Source organism: Odocoileus virginianus, chromosome 24 (assembly GCF_023699985.2).
Source record: "Odocoileus virginianus isolate 20LAN1187 ecotype Illinois chromosome 24, Ovbor_1.2, whole genome shotgun sequence".
Classification (NCBI taxonomy): Eukaryota; Metazoa; Chordata; class Mammalia; order Artiodactyla; family Cervidae; genus Odocoileus; species Odocoileus virginianus.
Window position 1 is genome coordinate 29,597,347 of NC_069697.1, and position 23,578 is coordinate 29,620,924.

At 41.0% G+C, this 23,578-nt stretch overlaps 1 protein-coding gene and 1 long non-coding RNA gene across 3 annotated transcripts; one reads left to right on the forward strand and one right to left on the reverse strand.

The window, feature by feature from the left end:
* Positions 1–3,323: 3,323 nt before the first annotated feature.
* On the reverse strand, positions 3,324–14,988 carry LOC139030848 (uncharacterized). Of its 2 annotated transcripts, none has more exons than XR_011483271.1 (3): positions 12,742–14,988; positions 12,382–12,444; positions 3,324–4,651 (listed from the first exon to the last, which is right to left on the reverse strand). It is a non-coding gene; the product is annotated as an uncharacterized lncRNA (long non-coding RNA). The 2 variants fall into 2 exon arrangements; XR_011483270.1 differs by having other exon boundaries at positions 12,382–12,623.
* On the forward strand, positions 9,909–12,110 carry LOC110146786 (olfactory receptor 10AD1-like). The gene is made up of 2 exons (XM_070454889.1): positions 9,909–9,949; positions 11,147–12,110. The coding sequence occupies exons 1-2, from the start codon at positions 9,909–9,911 to the stop codon at positions 12,108–12,110; spliced, it is 1,005 nt and encodes a 334-aa protein (XP_070310990.1).
* Positions 14,989–23,578: the final 8,590 nt, after the last annotated feature.

The window sequence follows — 23,578 nt, forward strand, 5'->3', positions numbered from 1 at the left end:
CTAGCCAACTGCACATTATAGTAAGCAACAATAATGTCAAGTCTGAATTCCTGATATGCCTGCCTCTAAAGTCCTTCTGCTTTACCTGTGCCTCACTGCCTCCCTATAAAGTGATGAGATTAGATTCCAGGCAAGGTTTTTTTGGTTTTCTGTTTATGAATTTATTTTTGGCTGTGTTGGGTCTGTTGCTGCGAGGGCTTTTCTCTAGTGGTGATCAGTGAGCTTCTTATTATGGTGGCTTCTCTAGTTGCAGCGTATAGGCTCTAGGGCATGCCCAGGGTTCAGTAGCTGGGGCATGGGGCTCAGTAGTTGCAGCTATAGGGCACAAGCTCAATAGTGAAGGTGCATGGGCTTAGTTGCTCTGTGTCATGTGAGATCCCGGATTAGGGATCGAGCCTGTGTCTCCTGCATTGGCAGGAGGATTCTTTACCACTGAGCCACCAAGGAAGACTTCAGGCAAAGTTTTTTCATCTCTAAATATGTAACTGTTCACCCCTTAAAATCATTTTATTTCTTAGTCTAAGAATCTCTCTGGGTTTCAACTTTATCCTCTCCTACTCTGTTGGTACATATCTTGCTCTCCCCCTTGTGCACTCTCTCTCATTATCCCTCACTTTTTCTTCCTCTTTATTCTCTTCTCAAAGCTAATTAGAGTCACTGCAAATTTTTTCTTCACACACGTTAAGTAGCAAAATAGCTTAATGACATGGAATAGCTAAAGTTGTCTAATCCACTGATGTTCAGTAATTCTCCTTGATTTCTAAGTTCTTCCAGTTTCATATTCATTTGTCTTTAGACTTATACACAGTCCCTGAGTGTTCAGAGAAATATCATTATGGATACTTTATGTATAATTTCCTGTCTCTTTTCCTTGATTGTCTAGTTGTTTTACTCTTTAAGTCTCTGAATTGAAAGAAGGAAGCAACAGGTCTAGGGTGGCTTCATTATAGCTTCTAATGGAATAGTGAATTCACTTTAGGACTCAGCTGGAGAACAATTGGGGATGATGGAGGAAAATCAAGTCTCACGAGATGGGGGCACTATCTGGAGTTACAATCTCAGCTATAAAGTGAAACGAAGGTTATTGTCAGCATTTTCATCATTTATGGTGATCCTCACTAGTGCAGATCAACACGAATGGTCTTCTGGTAGAGTTTGTGACCTGCACTGATCGTTTGACATCACAGGCATCTGAAATGCCCTGCCACAGCACATTTACAACATTGGTCCAGGCCAGACCATTACCAAGGGATCCAGGTATTTCAGAGACCCTGTTTCAGAAAAACATAGAAAAATTGAGGTGGATCCAGTATCAAGGAGAAGGATGAAACAAAAAGAAAGCAGAAGACTGAGAGAGTCAAGAGAATTTAGAATATTTCTACAATTTAACTCAATTGGATCTCTGTGGCAAGCCAATTATTGGCAAGGCCCTCGGAGGAGCAAAAAGACTATTCAGTGTCCATCTTGCTTAAGAAAAGGGAAATAGGAAGAAACTTAAAATAGAAAAGAGGGGGGAAACAGGTAAGCCTTTAGAAACACTTCTAAGTAAATCTGTAAGACTTTGGGATGGGTCGCTAAACTGTAACAGAGTTATCAGCACAGACCTCCAGGGGCTCACACTAAAGACTAGTTGTCCTTCCTTAAAAGTCATTTACATCTGTCCTCAGAATACCTCGATCCATATGCTTTTGTCTGGATGTATATGCTTTTCCCTACACAACTTTGTTAGGTAATGGTAAAAATTTATTTCCTATTGTCTCCCAATATGATTCCTAAATTTCTCAAAATTGATGTAGATGTGTTAGTGAAAATCATGGAGTTCACCTCATATTTTAAAATCTTTAAGAATGCCATAATTCCAGGGCATTCCGAATAATATGTGAAACCAGCAGGGAAAAGTTCTTTTCTGACCGTTTAAGGACTTAGTAAGGGCCTGGCCTGTCTTTCTAATGACAGGTTAGTGCAATAGAATGCAGGGTCAAGGAGATCTGCGGAACAGGGGCTCTGCTCTTGCAAGGCCTTTCTAGTTTCTCTTCTTGAACAGACCCACTGTAGTTTCCTCTCCCTCTGACATTCCTGCTGTGAGACACCACCCAACTGGGTACAACTATTTTGTTCTTTCCCTGTACAGATAGGCAACAAAATCTTCCAAACAACCCATAGTTGTGCATTCCCTCTGATCTCCAGTTGTGGATGATGGCGGTCTCACTAACAAGGATTTCTGTAAATCCTGGTTGCCCTTCTACTTTAACAGGGCTAATTCTTCCCATGGGCAGAGAAGCCTGGCAGGCTATACAGTCCATGGGGTCTCAAAAGAGTCAGACATGACTAAGCAACTAAACAATAACAACACAACAATTCAGGACTCCTCCCTTGTTGATTTCTGGGGCTTGTCAACCTGTCTATATTTTTGAATGATGAATGTCCCTATATTGCATCTTTTAATCTGCTTTCTAAATTGTTAGTTTTACTATTCAGTATAATGGTATATTCTCTCATTCTTAGTTAACAAAAAGAAATTGATTGGCCACTTTAGGGTGAACTACACATTCTCTGAGCTCGAATTAGGAGGGTGGATGCCTTTGCCTTCTTCCTGCAGGCTGCCTTTGATCTAATCTTATTAGGAGAATTTTCAGAGATGGAAGAAGGAATACAAGCCTTATAAATCCTAACAGCTGGCTTTTAGTTCCCAGCCTTGAGAAGCAAGGGAAATCTTCACTCAATCTTCAGATAAGCCCCACTTAGTTTACACTTCTTATTTTATATAATTGATTTCTAAATTATTGTGTATTGGCCATCATGGAATGGTTACCTCCAACTCATTCACACATTGTCAAATTGGCAGCAGGAATTTCTATCTTCCCTAACAAAGACTGAAGAGAAACTGCCTTATATCACAAAATGACATATCCACTAAAAATTCAGTTTACTAAAAGAACATCTTTTTGTGGCTATTTTCCACCTCTTAAGGTCTCAAGTTTAGATGTAATTTCAGCATTATACCTGATGTGAAACATTTAAAAGTTAACTCACTCAGGTTCTCACTTATAGTGACTATTTTTTCTTACCAAGGATGCCTTTCTCCACAAACAACCTTCTTTAATCTGTCAGTTGTTAGTAAATATTTTTCTTGCATCTGATATTTTTCCTTCTTTCACACTTTCCTGAGTATTTTATGATTTCATTACTCTTCAGATCCCCCAGTATTTGATTGAAGCTTGATTAGAGCTCTTAACCATATATTATATTTAATTTATAAAATATGCCTGTCCTTAACTGTACTGTATACTCTACCAGAACTTAACAGTGCTTAAAAAGTACACTTTTTTTTTCATTTTTTCATTTATTTTTATTCGTTGGAACCTAATTAGTTTACAATATTGTAGTGGTTTTTGCCATACATTGACATGAATCAGCTCAGGGCTGGTGCACTGGGAAGACCTAAAAAATACATTTTTAATATGCAGATTCAGTTTTTAAAAGATTTCAGGAACTTTGAGGACTGTTGTTCAGTCACTTAGTCATGTCCGACTCTTTGCGACCCCATGAACTGCAGCACGCCAGGCTTCCCTGTCCATCACCAACTCCCCAACCATCTCATCCTCTGTCATCCCCTTCTCCTCCTGCCTTCAATCTTTCTCAGAATCAAGGTCTTTTCAAATGAGGCAGTTCTTCACATCAGGTGACCAAAGTATTGGAGTTTCAGTTTAGCACCAGTCCTTCCAATGAATATTTAGGACTGATTTCCTTTGGGATGGACTGGTTGGATCTCTCTGCAGTCTAAGGGACTCTCAAGAGTCTTCTCCAACACCACAGTTCAAAAGCATCAATTCTTTGGCACTCAACTTTCTTTACAGTCCAACTCCCACATCCATAATGACTACTGGAAAAACCATAGCTTTGACTAGACGGACCTTTGTGGGCTAAGTAATGTCTCTGCTTTTTAATATGCTGTTTAGGTTGGTCATAACTTTTCTTCCAAAGAGCAAGCATCTTTTAATTTCATGGCTGCAGTCACCATCTGCAGTGATTTCGGAGCCCAAAAAAATAAAGTCTGTCACTGTTTCCATTGTTTCCCCATCTATTTGCCATGAAGTGATGGGACCGGATGCCATGATCTTAGTTTTCTGAGTGTTGAGCTTTAAGCCAACTTTTTCACTCTCCTCTTTCACTTTCATCAAGAGGCTCTTTAGTTCTTCTTCGCTTTCTGTCATGAAGGTGGTGTCATCTGCGTGTCTGAGGTTATTGATATTTCTCCTGGCAATCTTGATTCCAGCTTGTGCTTCTTCCAGTCCAGCATTTTTCATGATGTGCTCTGCATATAAGTTAAATAAGCAGGGTGACAATATACAGCCTTGATGTACTCCTTTCCCGATTTGGGAAGTCTGTTGTTCCATGTCCAGTTCTAACTGTTGCTTCTTGACCTGCATACAGAGGTCTCAGGAGGCAGGTCAGTTAGTCTGGTATTCCCATCTCTTTAAGAATTTTCAACAGTTTGTTGCGATCTACACGGTCAAAGTCTTTGGCATAGTCAATAAAGCAGAAGTAAATATTTTTCTGGAACTCTCTCTTTTTCAATGATCCAACATGAGGATTACAGACATTTAAAAATATAAATGTCCTAATTAATATTTTTCATTTATGCAGTGACCTGCAAAAGGAAACAGTAAATTAAAATTTGTTGAGCACTTTCCTATTGCAGATATTCTATGTGGTTTATGTGTATATTTTTATATAAATTGTATATTTTTGATTGAATAATTTTCTCCTAATATTCACAGCTATACAGACAAATATAGTTTTCTTCATTTTACAGATGAGAAAACAGGTTTGTAGGAGTTAATTTTTAAAGTTTTGTCATGGACAACATTAAATAATGCAGAAAGTCAGAACTCAGATGGTCATTTATTCTATTATCCCTTCAACATACATATATATTGAACAACTGCTATGTGTTAGGCAGTGTCCCAGGAAATAAGAATGTAAAATCTCTGGAGTTAAGGAGTTCAGGAACAAATGCAATTTCAAATAAGCTGATGTGGCAAGAGTTACTGATGACTTCACTATGGCTGCAAGAGTTGAGACTGGTCTCGTCAGAGCAGTTTGTCAAATGGAGAGATACATATGAAGACTGAATTCCAAAAAGAGCACTAGTCGAGTCTTGGAGGCTTAGGAAATGACAGTGTATTTGGGAAACAAAAGCTGTAGCTGGGGTATAGAGTGTTCTGTAGGGGAGCAGGGGAAGATAACAGTATTTAATTGCTGAGCAGGTAAAGAATCCACCTCCAGTGAAGGAGACACAGGAGATGCAGGTTAAATCCCTGGGCCGGGGAAGATCCCTTGGAGGAGGAAATGGCAAACCACTCCAGTATTCTTGCCTGGAAAATTCCATGGACAGAGAGAGGACTCACGACTCAGACATGACTGAGCACATGGTATGAAAATAGCAATACAATACGGAGGTTAGAAAGAGGGGACGGAAAGTGACTTCAGGGTTTCTGAACTACGGGGTTCAGTTAATACTGTTAACTAAGGAGATTAAGAGACATGGATGCTCCTGGGGCACTGATAACTGTGCAGACTTCTCTCTGTTCTTTATCTTTCACTAGACCAAATCTAAACCAGACTTCCACAGAAAAATTCTCAAAACTCTGCAAAACAACTGCTTAAATGTCCTTGTGGGACAGGAAGTTCCTCTAGCTACCATTTCTGGTTTTCCTAACCTCGAAAGAAATTGAAAAGCACTGCCCATCATAGCAGTGGGCTTCCCTGATAGCTCAGTTGGTAAAGAATCCACCTGTAATGCAGGAGACCCCAGTTCAATTCCTGGGTTGGGAAGATCCCCTGGAGAAGAGATAGGCTACCCACTCCAGTATTCTTGGGCTTCCTTTGTGGCTCAGTTGGTAAAGAATCCACCTGCAGTGCAGGAGACCTAGGTTTGATCCCTGGGTTGGGAAGATCCTCTGGAGAAGGGAAGGGCTACCCACTCCAGTATTCTGGCCTAGAGAATTCCACGGACTGTATAGTCCACGGGGTCACAAAAAGTCAGACACGACTGAGCCACTTTCACTTCAGTTCACTTCACCATAGCAGTATTCTCCAGGATGGATCTCCTTAAGTGCCTAGAAGCTCCATTTTAGTGTTGTTTTTTTCCTTCACCACCTCCTTCCAATTTCATTCCCAATTAAAAAAAAAAAAAAATGTTAGTATTCCCTCAGGTTAAGTTCTGGTTACTCATATGGCCAGAGGCACCGCCTCCCTGGTGATTCAGAATGTCATCTTTTGAACCTAGGTCATTAATATTGCTATTTAGTTACTTATTGCACTCTCCCCGCCATCCCAACTCAGCTCTCTGTGTTCTTGGGTCAGTGTATTCTCCTTTTAATTGTGATGGAAAGATTGGAGTATAGATCTGGAGAAAATCAACAAGGAGGCTTCTTGGCTACTTTAGGCATTGAGGGTTTTGTAGGCTTTAAGCTACTGAGTAGCCCAGGGAAAAAAAAACTTACCAAGTAGTCCACCTCAAACATGAGACCTAGTGTTCCTCAATACAGAGTTGGGAGCCAAAACCCCAGATAATATGAACTGCCTGGACTTCTTTGAGGTATCTTGGGGGTAGCTATAATCTCAAGAGGTCATTGGCAGTGGAATTGGGTGCTCAACCATCACTCAGCCACTCTCCATAGGAGACACTTTTGGGGAAACAAACAATTCTGCAAGATAAAAGAGTATGTTCATATTTGGCTTAAAGAAGACAAGTCTACAGGACTTTAGTGACTTGAAATCTCTAAATCACAAGTTTCTACCCTTTGTGAGTTCCAGCTGCTTTTGATTAAACTGTGGAGGTTCCAAGCAAATAGCTCTGACACACACGGTACCTCCTATAACATTTCAGAGATGCATGGACATTCTGAAACACCTACTGATTCCCCGGGGTCCATGAATCCAAGTATGAATATATTTACCTTAACAGTTTTCAACCAGAAGACATTTTTCTGCTTTAAGGTCACAAAATGAGTATTTAATCCAAAAAGCAAAGAACTACAGTATACAGAAGAGGGACCAGGCTTCAAGCTGTGTAAGATCTGAAATTATTAGAGACATTTAAAGCAAACCTGCAAAAAACAGAGGCTGAAGCTTTCTAAGAGAAGAACTTAACATGATTTTAAACAAGGCTGGTGAATTTCTTTACAACATGAGTGAACCAACCTCATCCCTAAAACAAACATACTCTTCAGAATAAATAAGCAATACAATGCTCTATTGTATTTTCTTTCCTGTAGTTATAAAATGAAAGGAAGGCAACAGAAACATACTGGCTTAATTGTTCAATTATTCAAAAGTGTCCTGGCCCCTCTGTAAAAATGACAGGAATCAGAGTCTTACTTTATAATGAGACATTTTCCCACCAGTCTAGTCTACAGTAGCACGCTTTGTTCACTGTGCTCCTGTGGTCATGGAAGGTAGACATCTCTCAATTCACCAGTACTGTTCTTTGAGAATTCAACATATGTGTTTATCAACAGAATTCCTCTCTCTTGGGATTTGCCAAACACCACTGTGGCTCACTTTCTTTTTGTTATAACCACAGCTCTATCATACTTCTTTGTTTATACTTTAATTCCCTGTATGTGATAATATTACTAATAACTGGGACTTTGATGCGGTCCAATAAATAACACTACTCCTTCCTTTACTTCTTAATCAATTGAGAAATACGGTGGCACCTGAATATGGAGGGTAAAATATCAACTTTATTAATACCAATACAGAAATTTGAGTAATTGAACTTACTGATGCAGAAATACAGAGTTAGACAAACTTATTTCCTTGTTGCTGGCAGCTACAACAACACTGTCTCCCCAAACAGAGGTGGAGCCTGCCCTTAAGAAGGTTACTTACTCCAAAGGGGAAGTCTAGAGAAAAGAGACAGACACATGTGCTCGGCTTTCCTTCTAAAATCAGATAACCACTCCATCTCCCCTCCATGAGATGGTGTGAATGAAGGAAGAGGAGAGGGCCAGGGGTATGTTGCTATAATAGTTTCATTCATGTGGAAGGAAACATCAGGAATATGGAAGTTGTTATTCTTTACACACCCCTAACTATGCCTAACATTGTGTTCTCCTGTCCCATTAAGTCTTTGTTTAACCAGGGGTAGTGGTGTATTAAGACAATCCCATTTCTACCTTCATGTGGCTGCTCCTCTGATGCAGGTTCTTCAATGAGATTAAATCACATCATTAAATTACAATAATAAACTTGAGGTTTAAATGTGATGGTGGGTGTAAACTATTTTATAAACTATTGTTAATTTAAATGAGATTACAGATCTCCAGTCTTTACATAAGAAACCCAAGGAATTATGAGTGGTTATTTAATCTCTACACACTTGGCAAAAGAAAATCCCACCATCCTCTTCTGGTTTAACAAAGAAATCTCACAAGTATGTGTATGTTTTAGAAAACAAAGAGATACCGATCTATATATTACCATGGCCATAAATAAGACCTACCAAAATCAAAATTACATTTTAGAGGTTCAAGATTAGCTTTACAGCACATAGCAACAATTTCTGATGTCCAGTCTTAGAAAATTCTTTGCCAGAAATATTTTTCAAGGACATCTTTTATGTTATAGAATAATATGAGCTTATCTGAAGCTAAAGGAGAATTTAGCTTTATTTTCCTGCTGGTATTTCTTCAACTATTAATAGTTATAAGAAAATGTGACTTCAAATCAAGGTGCTAGAATTCAGTTATTTATCACAGACAAAATTAAAAATCCTAAGAAAGTAAAAATAAACACTATAAAAAAAGTGAGAACAATATAAGCTTACTAATAAGTGGAATACATGAAATGTAAAGTTCCTCACCTATTCTACAAAGTGCAGTACACACATAACTTAGTGCCTGCATGCTAAGTTGCTTCAGTCGTGTCTAACTCTTTGCAATCCTATGGACTTAGCCTTCCAAGCTCCTCTGTCCATGGGATTCACCAGGGAAGAATACTGGACTGAGTTGCCATACCCTCCTCCAGGGGATCTTCCCAACACAGGGATCGAACCTGCGTCTCTTTTGTCTCCTGCATTGGCAGGTGGGTTCTCTACCACTAGCCCCACCTGGGAAGCCTACATAACTTAGGAATATTATTTAAATAAACATTCATCACCCATGATATTGATGACAGAGAATTAACAAGGTCATCATACAAAACTTCTCTTCCAGAGTGGCCCACCAGGTCAGACCATCCTCTCTGGACAAGTTCTTCAAACACCATGAGTTTCTCTGTTATTTGTCACAGTAATTCAATGACAAACATCATTACCAGCCAAGCAACAGAATGAGGTAGGATGTGATTTTCAAGATATTATTGTTCCATTTACTTATACAAATGTTTGATTGGTTAACTCCTGACTAACTCTTGTAGTTAACAAGACACCAGGTATCACAGAATATTCTAACGAACAAGCCACAAATAAACATTTGTACTCTTGCAAATCATAATGATTCCATAGGTTGAATTTCAGTTTCTTATTGTCTGAAGTGTAGCTCACTTACTTCACTTGCCCAGACTCTGACCTCAGTTTCAACAAGTCCACTGCACCCAGGATTCAAAGCCACTTCTTGGATTAAACAGTTCTTTCTGCCCCTCCCTACTCATTCTGGGCCGCCGAGAGAGGAATTTTCAGGGGATCACTCAAAGCAGCTATGATGAGAATGGCCTACTGCCCAAACACTGCCTGGACCTGTCAGGAAACAACTACAGGGATTCCAAGCTAAAAGAAGTAGCAGTAATGACATTGGTATGTTTTAAAGTTAAGTTAGGTACCTGTAAGATTTAAAGACGCGGAGAGCAGAGAGGAGTTCAACCAGAGGTAGCTCAATGACAGACTCCCACCACCAGAGATGAGGAAGGGAGAGCAAGAAGAAGAGAGTGAGAAATGGAAGTAAGTGGAAAACCATGGGAAAGACAAAAAGAGGGGAGAAATTGAGAGTGTGTATAAAAGGGAACGGAAGAAGAGAAAATGAAGAAGAGTGGCTGGCAGAACTGAATGTTGAGAACAAATACACCGTCTATAAAAATCTGAAAGTGAAAGATCTGTCCGATATATCCTAACTCCAAAACAGGATGAAAAGTAGGAGATATTTAATATGAACATAATGACTTCCTAAAAACTGCAGTGAGAATAGAGCGTGAGAATTCTGGGTGCTCATTCTCTGATGACAGAGAAAAGAACAAGATTCACTCTCTGTTGGTAAAGGAACAGCTTGAAGGTGTCGGAATGTCTATCCAAAACGACTGAATTTGTGCCCTGCACAGAACTTCCCTGTTCTCAAGGGGATGGTTGGATCCTTTTACCCAGTTACGTATTGCCCTAAATTCCCACCCCAGCAGGAAAACTGTCTCCTACGAGGAAGCACGCCAGAGCTCACCACCAGGCCCATCTCCAGCATGCCTGGCGTGGGTGGTTAATGCAGCAGTAGCAACCACTGGGAACCTGAGACTGGAAAGAAGTAGGATGATTGGGAAGAGCTGAGTATGATGTTTCAAGTTATGCTAATCATTCTCATCTAAGGGATAATCCTGAGAGCTGGCCTATTTTTATTTTCTCTAAAAATTCAACCCATTCATTGTTTTAAATAGATACTATACTTGAGCCTTTTCCTTTCCTAGAAAAATACATCTTCAAATGTCTCTCAAGTGCATCTTCAATATGATCTATGAACTAACAGCTACCATTCCCTCCTCTGAAATACTCCACTCCTCTGTTTGGCATGGGTTCTAGAAAACTATCTTGTTTTTTCACCTCAATTTGATTAAAGGCTAACCCTTCCACATTGAAGATATTGGAACAGATACTTGACTTGAGCCTGAGTAAATTAGAATAAAGTATAACCACCCCTGTCTTAATTTTTGATGTTATGATTCCACAGATGCACCTATGGTGACCCTGGCATTTTCACTGCCCTTTAACACTGCCAATTACATAATGTTTACTTAAGTTACAAAACATTTACCACCACTCATCCATCTTTTATGTTACATCCACTAATATTAGGTGGGTTTTTGTACTCAAGTGAGTACCTTGCAGTACTCTACAGCTGTCGCTCTTGTGCTTTCTCTGTCCCTCCTCCTCAAGCAGATCCAAGCCAGTGGACCTAAGGAATGGCAGCACCGTGACTGAGTTTGTCCTCGTGGGCTTTGAGCAGAGCTCCCCATCCACTCGGGCATTGCTCTTTGCTCTCTTCCTAGCCCTCTACAGCCTGGCCATGGCCATGAACGGCCTCATCATCTTCATCACCTGGACAGACCCCAGGCTCAACAGCCCCATGTACTTCTTCCTTGGCCACCTGTCCTTCCTGGATGTCTGCTTCATCACCACCACCATCCCGCAGATGCTGGTCCACCTGATAGTGAAGAACCACATTGTCTCCTTTGTCTCTTGCATGACCCAGATGTACTTGGTCTTCTGCGTGGGTGTGGCTGAGTGCATCCTCTTGGCTTTCATGGCCTATGACCGTTATGTTGCCATCTGCCACCCACTGACCTATGCCCAGGTCATGAGCCGGCAGGTCTGTGTGAGCCTGGTGAGTACTGCCTGGTCCTTCGGGCTGATCAATGGCATCCTGCTTGAGTATATGTCATTCCGGAATCCCTTCTGCAGAGACAACCACATAGAAAACTTCTTCTGTGAGGCCCCCATAGTGATTGCTCTCTCCTGTGGAGACCCCCAGTTTAGCCTGAGAGTCATCTTTGCTGATGCCATTGTGGTGCTGCTCAGCCCCATGGCGCTCATCGTCATCTCCTATGCCCGCATCCTGGCCTCCATCCTGGGCAGGAACTCCTCCTCTGGTTGGAGCAAGACTTTCTCTACTTGTGCCTCCCATCTGACCGTGGTCATCTTTTTCTACACCTCAGCCATGTTCTCTTACATGAACCCCCGTAGCACACATGGTCCTGACAAAGACAAGCCTTTCTCCCTCCTCTACACCATCATCACCCCCATGTGCAACCCCATCATCTACAGTTTCCGAAACAAAGAAATGAAGGGGGCGATGGTGAGGGCCCTTGGGAGGAGCAGTCTTTCCCAGGCAGAATCAGTCTAGTGGGGAGATGCCTGGAAGGGCAGCTTCCTCCTCCAGTCCTAAAAGTTGGATAAGGTTCCAGGAAAGAGCATTCATAGGTTTCTTTGCACCAGCATTAGGCCTGGAAGCTCCTATTAATGTCTAATGCTCATCTGCCTGATGAACCTTTAAGCTGAGAGGTTCCAGGAAAGAGCATTCATAGGTTTCTTTGCACCAGCATCAGGCCTGGAAGTTCCTATTAATGTCTAATGCTCATCTGCCTGATGAACCTTTAAGCACTGTGTTCTCTTACCTCTTTCAGGAAAGACTTGGAGACCTTCCTGAGTAATGTTCTTCTAAGTTGTCATAACAGGATCTATAACACATAAGTACACTTAATTCCATTTCATTTTCTTTGTATAGCACTTTTATATGCTCTTCCCAGTCTGAGTTCTGCCTAGACATTTAGGAGTAAACTTTTTCTTTCAACTTAGGCTGTTTTTCTTTCTCACATTTCATTCTCACTTCCTGAATCTGCCCTCATCCAGTCTGCTTCTATATGAGAAACAGTAGAGGAAGAAGAAAGAAAAAGGTTATTAGGGGGCAGTTGACATCAAAGAAGTTAGAGAAAAGAAGAAAAAGAAAAACTAGGCATCATCAGCCTGAACTTTACCTTGTTTGCCTCCACTAGCCCTTGAGGGAGAATATGCAGCTGCATTTGGTGTTATGTTTACACTTCTGTGTGTTAGGGAAGGGCAAGCAGGAGAAGCCGGGTGTCAAATCTCCTCTTCCTCAGTCCTTTAGTTTTCCTAAGTACATGACTATTTGATATTGCTCTTTAGATTCAAGTATCGGTTTGGCCAAAAAGTTTGTTCAGGTTTTTCCATTATGGAAAGACCTGAATGAACATTTTTTGGCCAACCCAATAGTGAGTACCTCTACCAAGCTTCTCAGACTACCAGTTTCCTTCCCTGTTACCCATACTCCTAAACAACTCCCTTTTCCCTACTGCCTATTTTTCTCAACCATCTTTCTTTTCACTCCAGTTCAGTACTATTCCACCTTATTTCCTTATGGTAAGTGGGTCCACTCCATTCCTGATATATTGTCTCCACACTAGCTCCACCACTGCAGATGGCTTGCTTAATGTGCAACCCTTCCTCTCTTGGCTTAGCTTCTCTTCTTCATGAAATCCAGTGTCCCTTGAAAGGGCATAATATTCTCAGCTGTTCTCTTTCTTTGCAAATTGCATCCTTCTCATACCCCTTTCATAACAGATAGGAAAGAACGGGGCATAGGCCTGTGCTTTGTTTTCTAATGCTACTTCCTTGAGATGAAAAGCACCTCACTTGGGATGCCCTCGAACAGATACAGTGATACAGCCCTTTTCACATCCTGACATCACATACTAAGTACCCTTCACCCCACAAAGCTCTACTCCTCTGAGTCCAACTGGTGAATATCTAGAAAACAGAGAACACGTGAGCTGCACTACTCAGTCAGCAAGAAAGGAGCACCACTGTCATCAAGAAGAAACAATAAACACAGAACCTAAACATTTACATTATCAAAGAAAAACTACACCAAAGCAAAGTGAAGCAGGCAAGAAAGACTTTCTTTAAAGCTACTACAGTAGGAAGCAGACTAATTCAAGGCTGGTCAAGCAAGTGGCTGCAGAGTATGAGCTGAAGTAGGGGGATCTTTAGGCCTGTGAGTGGCAACTGCTCTTACCCAGAGTACTTTGGAATGACAGACAGCACTCACAACAATTAAGCACTTAGGTTTTAACAGATTTAAACGTCACAAAACCCTTTAATAGTACTACCTCCATGTTGGGAAGCAAAACTGAGGACCATAGAAGTTAATTTGCTCAAATTCACTGCGCATTTCAAAAGGCTTAGTTTTTTCCAACTGGTCAGCACTTCCCGAGCACGCATTCCTTAAGAGGTAGTCAAATAACTATCCCCAAGAATGGGGCAATCTTTATATTGAGGAAGTGATACTAGAATTATGCCTCAAAAAATAAGTAGTGAATTAAAATCAACCCTGAATATTCATTGAAAGGGCTGTTGCTAAAACTGTGGGCCACCTGTTGCGGAAAGCAGACGCCCTGGAAAAGACCCTGATGCCGGGAAACACTAAGGGCAAAAGAAGAGGGCAGCGGAGTATGAGATGGTTATAGCATCACGAACTCAATGGACATGAATTTGAAAAAACTCCAGGAGATACTGGAGGAGAGGGGAGCTTGGCGTTCTACAGTCCATGGGGTAGCAGAGTCCTCAAAATTTAGCGACTGAACAACAAAGTGAATTAACAGACAGAAAATAGGTGTGGCATTGCCACGGACTTAAAATTCCAGGAAAAAGGAACTGCCTGATTCGTCATTAAAATGGTTCGTTCAACGTGTACGACAACAGGCCAGTGTGGCCAGGAATGTTGAAAAATCAGGCTGCGTGACCTGGAACTGTCTTCTCTAAGCAACGCACTTTCTGGTTCAAGGTCCCGTGGTCCAAAGAGCCCCGGCCTCAAAGGGGAACCTAGGCATGGTGGGGAGCTGGCCTTTAGCGGAAGAGAAGCCGCCGCCCTGGCCGCGTTTCCCCCGCCACAGTCTGCCCTGGTCCCCGGTGGCACAAAAAGAGCCCACAGGGTAAGCGAAAACTCCTGTAAATGCATTATTATAAAAGCCATCCCGAAATGCGCATCCCTACTCATCTTCCAATGCGAAGCCACAGTCGCCGGACCGCACGACCACGCTCTAAGGTTACCACACCCCGGCCCAGGGACCGTGGGAGGGAAAGCCAGGAATTCTACCCAGAGTCCTGGCTCAGCCTGCCCTCAGCTGTAGCCCGGCCCCAGGTTCCTTTCATCTAAAGTCGGCGCCATGCTTCCCAGCCCGCTTTGGCGCCGCACCACTAAACTACCCAGCAGGCCTTGGGGCCCTGACCTGATTGCAGCCGCCGGAAGGGGTGGGCGTGGTCCGCGCTACGAACCTGCGGCCAATCAACTTTCCCCAGCCTCTTAGATCGCCGCTATAGCAACCAGTGAGCGCCTTCTCCTTAGCCTCCCCTCCGGGGCTGGAGAGCCCGAACCACACCACTCTGGGAGATACCAGCTTTTCCAGGAGACTCCGCAGCCGCCCGTCCGCGCTGGTGACGCGGGCCTCAGGGTTGGGATACCCTCCCAGCTGAGTGCCTTTGTTGAAATGCCGCGCCCCTTTGACGAAGGATGAGATGGGATGGGGGTGGAGCAAGGCTAGAGACTGGCTTGAGTAGATCTTTGCGTATCACGTGCAGTTACCTTAGCTCCCATCCTTCTCCGCGGATCTGTAACCTCGTTCTTTCCAGGCGACATCGCCCGTTTCAGAGAGTTGCGTAACTGTTGCGTTCTTCTTCCCTCCTTTGGACAACGGCAGTGTTCTCTGAGCTTCCTTACCTCACTTTTCAGTTACAGGTTCCAGGAAACCTTCCTTGCTCCCTTGACCCTTCTGGGTTCACTGGACTTTCTTTACGGTCCTTTCATGTTTTTTTTTCCTGACCCAGCACTGTAATTTACTTTTCTGTCTTCCCCACTAGTCTGAGATTCATTTTTGAGTTCATAGCACATTGCCTAACTATAGGTGGTGCTATAGCTCTGGTTCCTCAGTGAAATCTTAAGCAGACTCCTGATACATTAACCAAATAAAAGCAAAGCTGTTCTGATAGGAGTAGAGTGTCAGTGTCCAAAGCCCTGGACCTTAAGGCACCATAATTAGTGACTTAAAGTAATCAGTTTAATATATATGGCTGACCCAGGACATGGAAATTAAACATACCTAGAGCCTCCCAGAACACCCTTAAAAATCTCATTTTGGGATTTCAAATCTGATTACATGTGTTTATTTTTATTTTCCAGTCTGCAGACCTAGATAGCTATTTCTCTCTTCAGTTTAATTTCTTACCCTTTTCACCCAGCTCTGGGCTTTGAGGCTAAGCTGTATAGACCACATCAACAGATTCCCTTACCTCTGACTTTCTATTGGATTCAGCCAATGATAGCCATTCCCTTCTTCAGGGGATCTTCCCTACTCACGGATGGAACTGGAGTCTCATGTATCTCCTGCATTGGCAGACAGGTTCTTTACCAGCTGAACCACTGAGGAAGACGTGTCTAGTGTTTAGAATTGTATTTAAATATGCCCTCGGAAAATATTTTGTAGGCATGTATTCTTAAATGTACTCCAAAGCTACTGTTGTATGTCTCATTCTGTGCCTTACTTTTTCACTGAGCACCATTTTTCATCTCCCTCCACGCTACCAGGGGCTAGCATTTAATCTGTTGCTTCAGTTTGATGCCTGCTGTTCCATGATGTGCAGTATTTACTCACAATGTTGTATCTATCCATGTCTCCACCGATGAACACCGACATTGCCCCCAACTCCACTCCACTACAAATACCCTGCTAAGAGCATTTTCCTATTAGTCCGCTGCTGGACTTGTAAGGAATCTGTTTTATATTTCTTAGGAGAGGAATTGCTGGGCCATATCAGTCTATTTAATGTATCCAAGTTGTACCAATTTGCTTTCCAGAAGTGATGAGATCAGTCTTGCAGCAGTGCAAGTTTCTACATTTCTACATTCTGACATTAATAATTATATGGATTCCTGATTTTTGCTCTTTTGATAGATGTGAACTGATATCTCATTGTTGCTTTAATTTGTATTTGATTACTAATGATTTTGATCAAATTTCCATATCCATGTTAGTGTTTTCTGTTCTGTAAATTGCCTGTTGATATTATTTGAACCTTTTTTTCCCCTATCAGGTTACTGTCTATTTCCTGTTCCTTTGCAGGAGTTCCATATATATTCTAGGATGATATTACATCTTTGTTGGTTTTAGACAAAGCACATATTTTCTTCATTTTACCTTCTGCCTACTGTCTTTGTCCATAGTGCCTTTTATAGAACATAAATCTTTGTTTTGTAATCAAATTTCTCAGTTTTTGCCGTATGGTTTGTGCTTTTGAAAGCATTGACATATGTGGACTACTTTCTTAGTTATGCCTCCTCTGTGCCTGGCATCTCTAAATCTGAGTTCACTGGAGGCATCTCTGTAATCCTTACATCAACTCCTCTTCATTGGACTCCAGAATATTTGCACTGACTGAGTTTTATTCTTAAGAGAATCACATGTTCCTTTAGCCTTGTCTCCCATATAATCTCAGGTTATGAAAATTGTATCATTTAACTATTTGAAGTTAAGCTTCCCGTAATCCTGGACACACATCTCACCTTACCTCCTTGGCTACCAGGGAGAACTAAAATGGCCTAGTACTGTCTTTCAAGATTTCCTTCACTCTCATTCCACTTGATGAAATTCATCTTTTAGGGTCAAAATTAGACCTTGAGTTGCAAACTCTTCCCTGCCATCCTCTTCCTTATGAAAGATGCTATTACACTAAATCAACATACCCCTCAGTCCTGGATTTTGGCTTTATGCCTGTTTCAGGATTTGTTCCTGGAACCTATAACCCAGTTTATCTGTTTTGACAGGCTCCAGCATATTATTCCAATGATATTACTTACTTTCTTCTCCTTTATCTTCACCTAAATAATTCCTTTCTTCTTTCCACTCTCAAAGACATAAAATCCCATAAAAGACTCTATTTTCTTGATGTAAAGTACTACTTTGACTTTCTATCATTTCTTTTGTTTTTATTCCTCCTACTTACTCCTTTAAATCTCTTTTTTTCTTTCCTTCCTTCCCTCCCCTCCTTTCCATTCTGAATTTTACAAATACTGAGGGCCAGGGCTGGCTTTCTGTAGATCATAGCAAAGAAGCTACTTCTGTCTCAGAAGCAAGTTCCCCACAAATAAATGGTATGTGTCACTTGACTGGCCATTCCTTTCCAGTTGTACATCAGAACCCAGTTCTGTTTCTTCGGAACAATGAACTGCACCTTTCTTCACTGCCACAGTCCAGGCATAGAAAGCTTGGTAGGCCTCATCCTACCAGGTTTCTTTATGTACATGACATTTTATTTTCCTCACTGTGTAAAAACTCAAGTTATATTTTATATTACTTGTACTTTGAGCACTGGTGTAGAAGCCATATGTACTTTATTGTCCAACCCTTTTCTACTTACTTTTTCAAGAGAATTATGGGATGCCATCTCAGCTACTGCTTTTCTTCCAGTGTTGTATTTGATGTCCTCTATAGTATAAAATTTTGTGAACATTTTTTTCACTGTTTTCTCCATTTTATCTTGTCATCCCCTCCCACCCATCGACTCCCAACACACACACAAACACACACACACACTCCATTCCCATTTTGAAACTGAAGTGCTCTTAATTTAGTTAACATTGCTCATAGAAAAAATTTTCTGAAAAACACTCTATTTTATTTCAAGAACATATCATTCCCTCATCTTTAGGCTGTGAGCAAGGTAAGGACATGGACCTTGACTTCTTGGAGCCTGCCCCTGTGCCTATCACTTTCCATGAGACAAGGTAGGCAATTGGTAAATACTTGCTGGTAGATTGACTCAGTCATGGTCCCCTTCTTGGATGTATTTTTCCATCATCCTGGTAAGAATTATTTACCTACTCAAAAATGAATTTTGAATTTCCCTTTTTATTCTCAAAGTAAACTCCAAGCCACCATAAGCTTCACTTAGCATGTTGTAACTACTTAGAGCAGAGTAAGATGCAGAACCATTTAATAAGGGGAAAAACCCTGATTTCAGACAAACATGGTTCTGGTTGTAATGCTGTCATTGATTGTGCAAGTTTGCATGTGTCATTCCATCTAATACTTTAGTTATAACCAATGATATAATGTTTATTAACTATAAACCCTCTTAAAAGGATAAGATACATTTTCATGAAGTAGTTGAGATAGAAATAAGGTAAATTCCCCTGACCAAAAGGTCTAAGTGTGAGAGAAACTATTTTATAAGCAAAAGAATTTGCTTGTTTTTCTGTAAGAAAAACAGACAGGAGTGGGAAGAGAGCAAGAGAAGGATAGGGTGGAGGAGCCTGTGAAAGGCATAAACTCTTCAGTGGGAACTTTCCTTGTGATCTCTCCCCTATTCTTGCATGTGTGTGAAAGTGTGTGTGTGTGTGTGTGTGTGTGTATGTATTCAAGTTTACAGTAAAATTTTTATATGCCTAGTAAGATCATATTTCTTGTTGAAATTTCTAGTGAAAGTGCTGTTTTATGTGGCCCGTAATTGATAAGGAGGCAGCTTGCATGACTTTGGGGGTGTGGATGCAGAGGGAAGGAGAAGCACAATAGACCATGAAACATGCAGAAACTGTATTGCATGCTGTGGAATTCCCAGATTTTGAAATTGGAATTTGGACCGATTTAATCAGATTACTAAGAGATATGAGTAGTCTTTTCAGACATAAGGAGTTATACATAAAGTGGCGATATGATCATCACTAAGGTTTCTTTCAGCAATAACATTTTGAAGACTCTAAGAAATAGTGACCTTTTTCTCAGCTCTAACATCCTGTAATTTTCCATTTGTCTATTTAAGACACATTTAGACACTTTAGTGATATTAAGTTCATTTTCTAAATAAGCTCTTTAAATAAGAAACTATAAAATATGTGATAAGAAAGCATGGTGATAGTTGAATTGGCAGTATTTTCTCTTTCTTTATGGTACCTGAAGTAATGACATGCCACACAATCAGTACTGCCTTAAAGTCAATATAATAAGATTCAGTGACTATAAAAATTAGAAGGCATCTCCAGCTCTAAAGATATTCATAATTTGGAAGGGGGAGTAACAAGCATAAAGAATAGTAGAAGTTAGGGAAAATAGAGTAACTGTCCCTCAAAGAGGTATAAACAAAAAGATTTGTATGTTTAAGAAAGAAAGAGATCACATTAGGAAAGGCTGCATGGAAGAAGTAGCCTTTGAGAAGGGCCTCAAAAAACTGATAGGATTCCAACTGGCAGAGATGAGATGGAGTAGGAATAATAGCAAAAAATTAGCTTCAGGAATATGGGCATTTCTAGAGAATGATGAATAGCACATTCTGTTTCAAGGGTTTATTAACCCTTTCTGGCTTTAAGAATTTTATGAAAGCTATGAACCCAATTCCTAAAAATAAAAGCACAAATTTCATAATCAAAAAGTTTTTTGCATACTCTTTCTGGAGATTCCCATTACAGGTAGCATAAGGGAAAGGAGAGGAAAGCAGCCTTGCAGTACATTCCATGAGAGCTGGTGCAGGTGATCAAGGCTGCAGAATTTCCTTTTCTGAAGGAGAAATTTGGACCTGGCTGCATTTGGGAAGAATGGTAAAAGAAATGGAATCAATATTCAGGGGGACACAGGGATACGTCTAGGTTACTCATCCAGAGATTAAAAGCGCTGCGATACCTTAGGAAATCATTTCTAGCTGACTGGATGATACAGGTTTGCGGCTGATGTTATGGGGTCTAGAAAAGGTACCTGGGAAATGAAATGTTTGGGTTTAAAAGTATGCCAGGACCTGATTGGGGAGTTTGACAACCACCCCCCCCCCTATTTTATGCTTAATTCAGGAAATAATGGGACATGATGCAGATTTATGAGGAGAATGAACATTCACAGCTGTGGTTTAGGAAAATGAATATTCAGAGCTTTGGTTTAGGAAAATCAATCTTAAGGCTTATGGGTGTGTGGGAGGCCAAGGCCATTTAGGAGTTCATTGCAGTTGGCTTTTATATCCTTTAAATACATCCTATTTATTCAGTTCCCTTTCTGTCCTCGCCACCCACTATTTGGCAGAGCCAGGACTTCAGTAAGCGTTTGGTGGTGCTTGCTGAATTGAAAATCGTAAATTTACTTTGAGGGTCCCCTTGTAATGTCCCTAGTACTCACCAGATGGCACCATTACAGCATTACTTAGACTGAAAAGCAGGCTTCAGTCTAAAGCACAGTGCTTCCAAGCAGAAACTATATTTCTTTGAGGGAATTCACCTTGGGACAATCTAGAGGTGAGGGGCGGGGGGTTGACTGTGGAGTGGATGGTAGCTGGAATGAAAAATTCAAGAATTCTCTTTCTACACTGTAAATCAACTAAACCTCAACTTTTAAAAATATTCCTCTTGTACTTTTACATATCATTTCTTATTGTAACAGAGTATCTTGGCTGAATTTCTATTCCTAGGCATATAGATGGCGAAAGATGCTTAGAAAAACCTGCCTTTTCAAAGATGCAAGCAGTTTTCTGTCTTGTAAGAAGTATTAGACTCAAATATATCTGGGAAAGAATTGTCCCTTAGTTCTGGGAATACTTCTAGGTGAGCCATTTTGTTATACATATCAAGCTGAGACCATACTCTAGTGAAATTGAGGCCACCTAAAACTGTATATTTATGTTGCAAGCCAGTTTGCTTCTTAGAAAAATAATGATTTCTCTAGAACAGATTTTAGTTGCACCATGCTAAACTTATAGTTTATTTCTATGAAGTTGTATGTTTTCATTTTGAGATTCAGAGCTAACCCTGAGATATTTCCTAACGTGAGATAGGAGTGCCAGAAAGAGAAAGAATTGTGATTACTTACAGGCAGCTTTGCGTTGAGCTCAGACCTGAAGTGCAGCACAAAGCTATAGGGATGGGGGGACCATCACCTCACTGCCACACATCAGCAGTGCTCTGACAAACTCCCAAGTACTCAAAGACTTGGATGTAATGGTAGACAAGATTCTTAGCACATTCTAATGGGTGTCAATATAATTTGAATTTGTTGAATAAGTGGTGAGTAATCAGATTTATGCAGACTTCAATTCAGTATAGGAAATACTCTAGAGGCCCCAGGAGGCAAAGGTGTATCAGTTCAGGCAGGGTCATTTCTTCTTTGGTATTTTTCAAATTAAAAAGCCTCATTACCATTTATTAATAGTTAAGTGGTTCTTACCTTTTTACTTAATTCTTACCTTTTAGAATTAAATTGAAATAATAGATCTCTCTAGAGACTATACAGACACGGTTTTGCATCCAATTTCAAGGGGTTGTGGCCCCCTGAAATTCAACAGTGACCCCATGCACGAGTCCCAGGTTAGAAATCTCACATGAAACTGATTCATCAGATGCATTATAAAGAAGAAATGCCAGAGGAAAGTGGGGAGTCTGAGGAAGGGAGGAAGGAGGTGGGAGAGAAACCTGTGCTGTGTCCCTCTGCGATGCTGGTGCAGGTCACTGGAGACAATTGAAGAATTGCTTTTTCTGGGGAGATTTTTACCTATTTGGACTTGAGAGGAATCGCTAGAGACATTCTGGGGGCCCTGAGCTAAGGAACTGATGACACATTTTGGATAGTAGGCATAGGAAGAATTGAATTGGCACCAAGGGTTAAAGGGCTGAACCAGACCATTCTACAGGTGCTGAAGGGCTAAGCTGCCTTGAGATTCACGTCATACTCTGCAGAATCTGAGCTACAGGCAACAGGGGAGAGGCATAAGAATGGGGCTGTGTCAGGGAATATCTGGGAACATCAGCTTCTTCCTCTAAAGAAGCATGTGCAGAAGGCCATCTTCTCTGTGCCATTATTGTATTATCACCCACTAGACTCTGAAAGGTCACTAACCAAAACCAGATCAGGAATTACTTGTTCCAACTGAGAAGATAAAAACTGAGTAAAACTAACATTACCTCCTTTTCAGGACTCTTAAGACTCTTGACTGAGGACATAAAGGATTCCCTTCTCTGAAGATGAAATAATAGAGCAATTAGTGGAGTGGGTTCCCATCTAGGGTTAACTCAGAAGACCTGGTTTAAGTCCTGGTTATGCAAAGTACTAGCTGTATGACCTTGACTAAGTCTTGGAGTCTATTTCTGGAACTGTTAGGTAAAAATAATAATAGTGCCTACTTCATATGGTCATTGGGATATAAAATTGGGCACAATGTCTGGCACAGAGTAAGTGTTCAATATATGATGGCTATCATTGTTTTTGGTGCTGAATGCTGGAACTGTAACATAAAACTATCTTCCAGTCCTCAGGGACACTTCCTCACTAATATACTTTAGCTGCCCTAAGGCCCCAGCACATACTCCCTAACCACTGCACAACTCAAGCCATCCTCTGGCCATCTTATGTGTACAAAAGTTGGCTTTAGACCTTTTTGACCCATAATTACATGACATTTATGAAGAAAGGCCATGTCAGCTTGGGAATCTCATCATCTCCTTGACTGCCCTGAATGGTAAGAGTTCTTTAGGTAGGGAAGGATTATATTAAACAAGAACTTCTAGAACCTTCCCTAAATAACTGTGTTTTCCCAGAGGAGCCAGTCAACATACCATCACCCCCTATCCCAAGAGAGCTATAAGAAAACTAACATTTGCACAAGATTTCTCAGGTGTCTTATTTTTCTCAATTTTCGTCCCCATTTTACACAGACAGAACTGTCTCAAGCAGTCATTTACTGTTGGATCTGAGATTCATTGCCAGTGCTCTTTCCACATCTTTGTAGCAACCAGCCACAGAAACACACATACATATATACACATACCTACATGCA

Excerpts from the sequence above, each read along its gene's own strand:
- LOC110146786 (XM_070454889.1), top strand. The coding sequence starts at position 9,909 with ATGAGGAAGGGAGAGCAAGAAGAAGAGAGTGAGAAATGGAA. Across the intron at positions 9,950-11,146 it reads GAAGAGAGTGAGAAATGGAA|ATCCAAGCCAGTGGACCTAA; the intron begins GTAAGTGGAAAA and ends CTCCTCAAGCAG.